Raw genomic sequence first — 10,527 nt, 5'->3', positions numbered from 1 at the left:
ATTGGGATGTACATCACCGAATGTAATAGTACGTTCACAAAGTTGAGCTTCCCAAAGGGTGAACTCGTTGGAGCTTTGCATAGTAACTTCGGTGAATCACCTAATTAGGCTTCCAAATCGCCTATTTTCTTTCCATCCTTCACAAGTGATGAGTCCGAAACTTGGACTCATTTGGAGCTTAGTTTGATGGTTTCAGTGTCCTCAAATGCCTATTCTATGCTATAAACTGATGTTAAGACCTTGATTTTCAGCATTACAAGCTAAGGAGCAAAGCAAGGACAACAACGAGCACAAAGGACCAACAGGATGAAAAGATGGAGAAAAACAATTCTGATGATCGCCAAAACCACTCGACGATTCACCGAGTGGCGCCTAGCCCGCCTAATTTTATAGTACACCATGTCTGAAATGAGAGATATTTGGAAAAACTGTGTTAAGTATCAGTGAGTCACCCAATTGATCGGCAATGAGAGACTGTACCGCTGAGAGCACTGAACGAGCAGTAAACATACAAGCGAATTGGTGATCTAAAGGAATAAAAGGTGCATTGCGAAAGTGATCGGCGATCCTGATATAGACCGCCTAAAGTTACAGTGCACGTTGGATGAAAACATGAAGCAAGAAGGTGATGGGGAAGGGCGATTAGAGAATCCTCGACTCGTCGGCGATGCCCGACTTTCCTCACCGACCAACCCCAAAAATTTAAATCTCAGACCAGTATAAATTGTTTTTGGAAGAGAGAGAAGGCATCCAGTCATTCTTGAAATGAAATAGAGAGAATAAAAACACTATTCTTGTTGTTTGAGAATATTTCGTGAGAGATTTGAAGTGGGTGTTGTAATAGAAAGAAGTTTTGTTCATTTTAAGAGTGGAGAAATCAACACCCAATTATGAAGCATGTAGTAGGTATTGAATTTTCTTATTTTATTATGAATAGCTAAAGCCCCATTCTTGGGGGTTTGACAATGTGATTAATTGTTAAATTTGGTTAAATGGGTGTTAGATATTATCAATTGTAGTGCTAATTTGAAGTGGGTCTAATTTATTGCTGTGGATAAATTTCTTTGTTGAATGTTTATTTCAGCTTGATTAAGTGTATTATGCTTTCTTGAGAAAGAAGTGTAAAACCAAGGTGATAAGTTGGCACTCATAGTCGTTGAGTTATGGTGGGTTCAACTCGAGAGAGTGAATCCCAAGATCCATTCTATGTATCTAGCTCGAGAGAGTGAATGTAGTGAGGTTATGGGCTGGTTTTCATATTTAACACATTCAGGTTTGAGAGTACTCAATTGAAATAAGGTAGTTATTCGAGAAAAAATTATCTCATCTAAAGTTCATCTTGCCACAAAGAGTTAGTACATTTGGTGATCAATTAACACCCATTGAGTTAGGTTTAGCAATTAGTTGGTCAATCCCCTAAGTACCTTTCACTTATTTGATTATTCTTAGTTAATTGTTGTGGTTGCTTTATAATCTTAAATCCCTTAACCTGACATTGATGTCACTTTTCTAGTTTTATTAAGAGTTTTCGATAAATTCCATTCCTTCAGCTATTGAAATAACTGTTATAACTTCATAATTAAATTTGAAATCAAACTACTCCCTGTGGGATCGACTTCAACTCTTTCGTTGGGTTTGTACTGCTCAACGATCGTCTACACCTAGTATCTGATGAGGTGTAGTTGATACGTTAATAAACTGGCGTCGCTGCCGGGGTGTGGTGTTGTTTAGAATTCTCCTATCGAAGTTTAATTTGTGATTTTGTTGGCTGTAGTTGAATTGATTTAATTTGTTTTGTGTTTGTGTTGGTTGTGTTGAACATAAGAAAAAAATGAGTGAGGTAGGAAGTAATGGTAGTAAAGTTGGCCACCAAGGTGATATTGACAATCTTAATAGCATAAATGACCCAATCTAATTGTGTGGAATTGGTGCAATATGTCTACCGTCTACCGAAGGGAATGCTATATTCCATGTTACTCGCATAACACTCCATCTTCTACAAGCGAAAGGACTTTATGGAGGATTGTCTCACGAAGACCCACATGAGCATATGCGGAATTTCATGTACGTTTGTGGTCCGTTCTGATTCAAGAACGTGTCAGAAGAGTCAGTCCGTCTCAGGTTGTTCCGTTATCTTTGATGGGTGAAGCTAGCAAATAGTTGGCTGAGTTACCGAAGAATTCCATCACCTCTTGGGAGGATCTTACCATGGTGTTCAATGTGAGATTCTTTCCCCCGTTGAGGATGATAATACTTAGAGATAACATTCAATGTTTCAAGCGATTGGAAGGTGAACCAATCCACGAAACGTGGTTGAGGTTAAAGAAGATATTACTTCAATGCCCGACTCACAGACTTCCAAATAACGTGCTGCTACAATATTGCTATAGAAGTTTTGACTCGGTAAATAAATGAGTAGCTGATCAATTTGTTCGAGGAGGAATAATGTTGCAATCGTTTGATGTGGCTTTGTCTCTTCTTGATGACATGACGAAAATAAATCAAGCATGGTACACTCAAGAAGACCAAGTTTCGCCTTTTTGTTTTAGGATGACGCAAAAACAACTTGATAAGGAAAAAGAAAGGGATGAGAACATCATCAAAATGTTATCCCAAATGAAGCTGCTACAAAAACAAGTGCTAGAAAATGTGGGCAAACCCAAAGAAAAAAGTGGAGTGTTTAGAGTTGAGGAAGGTTCTCACTCATGCTACTTAAAGCTGGGGGAGAATCAAGGTTGGAACTCTCACAAGCTTGAGGAGGGTTTCCACCCAAGCTACTTAAAGAAGGGTGGGAATCAAGGTTGGAACTCTCACAAAGAAGAAGAGGGGAGACGATACTATCAAGAGTGGGCTGAACAAAGTGACCATTGGAGAAAAGAAGATGAACATGAAGAGGAACATACACAATCAAGTGATAGCCCAAAATCAAAGGGTAGTTCAAGTAGTCTATGAGTGGATGATTTGTTGTCTCGCATCTTTGACAAGGCTGAGGGCTCGGATGACATGCTAAAAGGGATGCAAGCCAATTTCTCCTCATTAAACGATATAGTGAACTCTCATGCTGATGCAATCAAGCCACTTGAAGGTGAATTGAGTCAACTTTCAGCACAATTGTAACCCAAAATAATGGGGAATGGCGAAGCCATATACATAACAACTTTGAGGGAAGATGGTGACAAAAATCTGGTTGTGGTTACTCGAAGTTGAAAGATAGTGGTAGGTGATATGAAGGGTAATGATGAACCACAAGCTCATGAAGAAGAAAAAGATATTGATGAATATGCGATTCACATCCAACAAAGCCTTGCCAAGGATTTACAAAAAGATGAAGGAAAGAGCACCTCAATCCCAAAATTGGTGAAACCTCTTCCAAAAATAACCTCTCCATTTCCCCAATGTCTCAAGAAGAAAAATGAGGATGAGAAGTTCAAGAAGTTCTTATCAGTGTTCAAGACACTCTCTATAAATCTACCATTAGTGGAAGCATTGTTGGAGATGTTGGGTTATGCCAAGTTCATGAAAGAGTTAGTCACAAAGAAAAGAAGCTTGGACTTCGAGACAATTGAAGTCTCTCATAATTGTAGTGCAAATATGACTAATGAGATGATTATAAAGAAAGAAGATCCGGGAGCATTCACCATACCTGGCACTATCGGTATGCTCCAATTTGCCAAAGCTCAATGTGATTTGGGGGCAAGTATAAATCTAATTCCATATGCAATCTATAAACAACTTGGGCTGGGTGAACCGAAATCCACAACAATGAGGCTTCTGTTGGCAGACAAGTAAATCAAGCACCCTGTGGGGATACTCTATGATATCTTGGTAAAGGTTGACCGATTCATCTTTTCAGATGATTTTTTCAACCTTGATTGCGAGATTGATGCTGAAATTCCCATTATTGTAGGAAAACCATTCTTAGCAACCGGGAGAGACCTAGTGGATGTTGAAAGCGAGGAATTGAAGTTCCGAGTGAACGAAGATGAATTCACCTTTAATATGTGTAAGTCAATGAAGCACCCAAGCGATATTCATGTAGTATCGACAATTGATGTAATTGATGAAGCAGTGGCTAGTGTGAGCCATTGTATGAGTGAGCCGCTTGAGGTTGTGCTTGCAAACTATGATGAGACCGAAGTCCAAGGTTATGATGCGGTGGTAGATACCCTTTTGGGATTAGGGGAATGTTCAAGGAACCCATTTAAGCAGGATATAGACCTAAAGAATCGAGAAAATCCTTCCGCCAAGCCATCAACGGAGGAACCACCGAAGCTTGAATTGAAAGTGCTTCCCGCTTATCTTCGATATCCATTATTGGGGGCAGATAACACCTTACCCGTAATCATTGTAGCTGACTTGCTTGAATGGCAAGTAAAGTTGCTTGTTGAAGTGTTGAGAAGATACATCAAATCTATTGAGTGGACTATCGTTGATATTGTGGGAATTCCACCCGACATTTGTACTCACAAAATTCAATTTGATAGTGAGTGTGAGCCGAGTGTCGACCACTAACGGAGATTGAACCCACCGATGCAAGAGGTGCTGGAAAAGGAAATAATAAAGTGGTTGGATGCATGTGTGATTTACCCTATTGCGGATAGCAAGTGGGTGAGTCCGGTACAATGTCTACCAAAAAAGGGAGGCATCATAGTAGTTCCAAATGAAAAGGGGGAGCTTGTTTCTATGAGACCAGTAACCGGATGGATAGTATGCATGGACTACCAGAAGTTAAATTCTTGGACCAAAAAGATCACTTTCCCATGCCTTTTATGGATCAAATGCTCGATCGACTTTCAGATAGAGGATGGTATTGCTTTATGGATGGGTATTCCGTATATAATCAAATATCTATTGCTCCGGATGACCATGAGTAAACCACTTTCACGTGTCCATATGGAACTTTTGCCTTCAAAAGGATGTCATTCGGGTTGTGTAATGCGTCAACAACGTTTCAACATTGCATGCTGTCTATTTTCGCTGATATGGTAGAAGATTCAGTGGAAGTCTTTATGGATGACTTCTCAGTTGTGGGCAATACTTTTGAAGAATGCTTAGCATACCCGGGGCATGTCCTTCAAAGATGTGTGGAAACAAATTTGGTCATAAATTAGAAGAAATGTCACTTCATGGTTAGGGAAGGTATAGTTCTTGGTCACAAAGTATCACAAAAAGGGCTGGAAGTTGATAAGGCAAAGATCAAGGTAATTGAGAAGCTCCCACCACCAATTTCAATAAAAGGTATTCGTAGTTTCTTGGGGCATGCTGGTTTTTACCAGAGGTTCATCCAAGGCTTTCCAAAAATTGCACACCCTTTTGCAAACTTTTGGAAAAGGAGGTGAAATTCAACTTTGATGATACATGTATGCTAGCCTTTAAGTGCTTGAAAGTGAAATTAATCTCTACCCCGGTTATCATTAGTCCTAATTAGTTGGAACCGTTTGAAGTAATGTGTGATACAAGTGGTACGACATTAGGTGTTGTGTTGGGGCAAAAACTCAACAAGCTATTCCATCCCATTTACTATGCAAGCAAAATCCTGAATGGTGCTCAGAGTAACTACACAGTTACTGAGCAAGAATTACTTGCGGTAGTATATGCATTTGAAAATTTCGAGCATACTTGATAGGCACCAAAGTGGTTGTTCACACTGATCACGAAGCTCTGTGTTATTTAATGGCAAAGAAAGACGCCAAGCCAAGATTGATAACGTGGGTGCTATTGTTGCAAGAATTTGACTTTGAAGTCAAAGATAGAAGAGGTTGTGAAAATTAGGTGGATGACCATCTATCCAAGTTAGAAGGCAAGGAGAATGAAGAGTTAGAGGTAGACATCAATGACTCATTTCCCGATGAACAGGTATTCACGGTCACTTTCAAGCAAATTCCTTGGTATGCTGATTTCACTAACCATGTAGTGTGTGGATTGATGCCGGAGGATCTGAACTTTTACCAACAAAACATGTTCTTGTTCGATGCCAATAAATACTTTTGGGATTAGCCATATATATTTAGGGAATGTGCAGACCATATTATTAGGTGATGTGTACCTGAAGAAGAATTCAATGAAATTCTCTATGATTTTAATGCTTCACCGGTTGGTGGTCATCATAGCGGTGTGCGTATAGCCGCTAAAATTCTCTAAAGTGGCTACTACCAGCCATCCCTCTACAAAAATTCTCATGAATTTGTCAAGAAATGCATACATGTCATGACCCAAGGAAAGACCCTAGATGCGACACGGCGTACTTGACCCCGATGGGGTCTCATACAAGCCTCATAGCATTTCATTGCATTCGATAAGAGAAATAGTACGGAATTAAACTTTATTTAAAACCATACAATCAAAATACTCATTTAAAACTCTTTGAAACATAGAGGAAGTCTATTGTCTCACATGGCCATCTTAAAACAACATCTGAAACATAAGTAGGGCCATGACCCTTTACAATCGAAAAGTCTAACAATAGTCTTTTACATGAAAGAAAGTGAAACATCAAGTACTTGTCCTCGATCTATGAGGACATACCACTTAGTCTTGGAGAACCTCAAATCCAAGCTTCAACTAGAGAGAAAGTAACTCACTTGCCGAAACCTACACTTGTAGTAAAACATTAAGAAGAATGGGTTAGCACAATTAAGTACTAAGTATGATAGTCATGCAAAAACATGCTTAAAACGGACATTTTGTTTGAAAGTCATAATTTTATGCCATTTTGATAAAACTTCATGAACATAAGTATAAGAGGCATAATATTGAAACATAACGAACATACAAGTCATTTGTTCACAATAGAGACATAATCACCATATAAGCCATTACCTTCACATTAAGCCTTCACCTGAAGTAACCCTCAAGCTATACCTTGTGCAATGTATGGATAGTGTCCCATACCACCATCCACACTAAAGTACCACATTACGGTCACCGAAAGTGAACTTACCATTCAACCTTTTCATCATCATACAATACTCATACATAAGAGACATAGACATTTCATAAGTCATATCATCACGTAAGGACCATCATCTAAGACAACCCTAAGTCATACTTGTGCAATGTGCAAGTAGCATCCCATACTACTACTCACACTAAGTACTCCTTTGAGGTCACCGTAGGCAAGGCACATTCATATACAATAAGTCATGACAAGAAAGTAACTCATAATACAATCCAAGTATAGCATGCATCTTCACATTTAAGCAAATAAGAGTCAGCATTCTTCATTAGCTTCATTTAGGACACATTCATAGATTAGCCATTAAGACTTAGTGAACTCACTATGACCCTGTCAAAGCCTACTCGTGCAATGCATGGATAGCATCCCATACTACCACCCACACTTCATAGAACTCATCAAGAAACCATAATGCACATCTCACAGAATGGGAATAGGCATTAACCGATATAGACCATGAGAGCTAAATCATGGAATCCGGTGTCGTATGACCCCACACTGAAGAAAGGTGTTCTACTTTCCTAAGGTAGAACTAGTAACATTTTAGCTTGGATGGATTCCACTAGCTAATATCCTATGTGGGCACACAGTTATGGGATATGAAAGATGTTCATTGAAATCCGACCTAACGTAGGGAGAACCTCCATCTAACCATATCCTTTCGGTGCTTAGCCTCCAATCCCATAAAGTATTTCATTTTTATCAACATTATTGTACTTGAGAGGGCCACCAACATTAGGCCTTCCGATCTAAGGTACATTACACAAGAAAGGGACACCACCATTAGGTCTACCGATTCAAAGTACATTAATGATAGATCATTCACTTACCAAGAAGGGCCACCATCATTAGGTCTACCGCTTCAAGATTTTAACATTACATTAGTTCCTAGACTCCTCATGAAGGGCCACCACCATTAGGTCTACCGATCCAAGGTTTATCCTAGAATAATTTATCATTTATTCATGAAAGGCTACCGACATTAGGTCTACCAATTCAAGACATTAAGTCATACAAGAAAGGATGCCTAAGCCTACCAATTCAGGATATCACAATCACATTACTTCCATTTATACAATAAAAGGATGCATAAGCCTACCAATTCAATATATATAATTCATAGAAGAAAAACCATTCACATTCCATCATCATCATTCATGAGTGTTAATTGAGAATATGCTTTCAATCACAACACTATTACATTCTAAACATGATCATTATACTATCATTGAATTCACACACACAGATATATATATCCTTCACATCATAATCATACCTTGACCTTCATACCTTGCCTTTCAAGGCCATGGATCACATTCACCCACACACCTTAGATAAATACAACTTGGCAAGAGAAATAACATAATTTCAATATTCTATATCCATATACACATAAACAATCCACATACTTCATAATCAATCAAATCTCAATCATAAATCACAACTTAAGAATTTGGGGGAAAACATGGGTTCTAAGAAGAAATCATCTTAATTCATCTTTAAATCTACAATTCATTCATAAATCAATGCAATAAAGCCTTTGGAAATCAGTTAGAATCGAACCCTTGCATAGATTGAAATATAGGATTTTGGGTAAACATTGGAGACTTGAAATCACTTTTGAAATTGGCTCCTTGAAAGAAAATAAGTCAAGGATGAAGACCAACATACTTTTTATGGAAGAATCCCACGAAAATCCCTTGAAAAACTTGAAGATTTGACCTTGGAATCTTGAATCCTTCACCTCCAATGGAGGTTTCTAGAGAGAGAACTTTTGAGAAGAGAGGTGGGTTCTATTTTGGTTTTTGAAATAATGAATTGGAAAATAGAGTTTAATACTTTAATACTCTTATAATACAATAACTAACTCAAAACAACCGTCCCTCAACTTAATAGATCATAAAAGCAATTTACCAAAACAACCTTACCTTAGCCGAACCCAAGACAACTTTTACAGTGATGGACCACATACCCAATCCACGGACAATGGATGGATCCATGGACCGTCCTGGCTGTTTGTGGTTCGTGGCTGGGCCTTAGTCTTGAAGGCATTGACCTACTGATCAAGACCACAAGGCGTGGATGGACCTACACCCCCGTAGGTCCCATCCGTGGTTTACCAAGTTGGGCTAGTTAGGGCAGTTTTGGGAGGTTTGGGGGTTAGGCTTTAGGGTCCTCCTCAAGGACCCCTAGGGTGGTCCTTGGGGAGTCGTACCTTGACGTTTTACCCCTAAACCCCTAAACCATAGCTCGGGACAATATTTTATCATATGAAACCCAAAACTAAACTCAAAACGAAACTCGTTAAGATCTAGTTTCACCTACTAGATTTTAGGGTCATTACAATACAATGCCAAAAATAAGGTGGGGTGTCCAGGAGGCATGAGATGCCTCTTAAGCCTATTCAAGAAGTTGAGTTATTTGATGTTTGGGCAATAGATTTCATGGGTCCATTTGTGAGCTCGTTTGGTAATAAGTACATTTTGGTAGCGGTAGATTATGTTTCTAAATTGGTGGAAGTTGTGGTCCTACCCAACAATGAAGGGAAAAGTGTTGTTCAGTTCTTAAAGCGCTACATCTTTTCTAGGTTTGGCACCCCTCGAGCTATTATTAGTGATTGTGGTTCACATTTTTGCAACAGGTTGTTTGCATCTGCATTGAGAAAATACGGGGTGTGACAAAAAGTGGCAATGCCATATCATCCTCAAACAAGTGGCCAAGTGGAGGTTTCGAATCGGGAGATCAAGAGTATCTTGGGTAAGACTCTGAACGCAAATAGGACTGATTGGTCTCAAAAGCTAGATGATGCTCTGTGGGCTTATCACACTGCCTACAAGACACCAATTGGCATGTCCCCATATCAACTAGTTTTTGAGAAATCTTGTCACTTACTGGTTGAGCTGGAACACAAAGCATTATGGACATTAAATGCTTTAAATCTGGATTGGGTAAAGTCTTCAAAAGGTAGAGTAGATCAGCTAAACGAATTGGATGAATTCAGGTTTAGGGCATGTGAGAGTTCAGCCCTCTACAAGGAGAAGATGAATAAGTGGAACGATTCTAAGGTCCTTATGATGAAGTTCTGAGTTAGAGATTGGGTGTTGCTATACAATTCTCGACTGAGATTCTTTCCTATAAAGCTCAAATCAAAGTGGTCAGGCCTGTTTAGAGTGACACGAGTGTTCGCAAATGGAGCCATTGAAGTTAAAGGTAAAAAGGGCCCTGCCTTCAAGGTGAATGGGCAACGCTTGAAGTTGTATTTTGGAGAATGCCATGAAATTTCATTGATTGAAGTGGTGTACTTGGAAGATGGTTGAAAGCATTTCCACGTCATGCCAGGACGTGAAATAAGGCGCTTCTTAGGAGGTAACCCAAGTGTTAGTTGCTTTGAATAATGTGTACTGGAAGTGTAGGTGTGGGTGATTCTGCGATGCAAAGACTTCTTCTACGATCCGCTGAGTGGGTTCGGTGATTACGAATTTGCTCACCTTTGTGGCGTCAATAGTGGGCTGAGGTATCAGAATATTGGGCCAATTACATACACCACTTGGTGATTCACCAAAATAATTGGG

The 10,527-nt window shown here is 39.3% G+C and overlaps 1 protein-coding gene across 1 annotated transcript; it reads left to right on the top strand.

Moving 5' to 3' along the window:
* The first annotated feature begins 9,645 nt into the window (after positions 1–9,645).
* On the top strand, positions 9,646–10,272 carry LOC107060446 (uncharacterized). The gene is made up of 2 exons (XM_015308406.1): positions 9,646–10,020; positions 10,096–10,272. Exons 1-2 carry the CDS (start codon positions 9,646–9,648, stop codon positions 10,270–10,272), a joined length of 552 nt encoding a protein of 183 aa, XP_015163892.1.
* Positions 10,273–10,527: the final 255 nt, after the last annotated feature.

The sequence above is a fragment of the Solanum tuberosum genome, unplaced genomic scaffold (genome assembly GCF_000226075.1).
Source record: "Solanum tuberosum cultivar DM 1-3 516 R44 unplaced genomic scaffold, SolTub_3.0 scf00081, whole genome shotgun sequence".
NCBI lineage: Eukaryota > Viridiplantae > Streptophyta > Magnoliopsida > Solanales > Solanaceae > Solanum > Solanum tuberosum.
Note: the sequence above shows the minus strand (reverse complement) of the source record. Positions and strands in the feature narration are given on the sequence as shown.

Coding starts and splice junctions, on each gene's coding strand:
- LOC107060446 (XM_015308406.1), top strand. CDS start 9,646: ATGCCATATCATCCTCAAACAAGTGGCCAAGTGGAGGTTTCGAATCGG. Junction 10,021..10,095: donor ATAAGTGGAACGATTCTAAG/GTCCTTATGATG, acceptor TTTCCTATAAAG/CTCAAATCAAAGTGGTCAGG.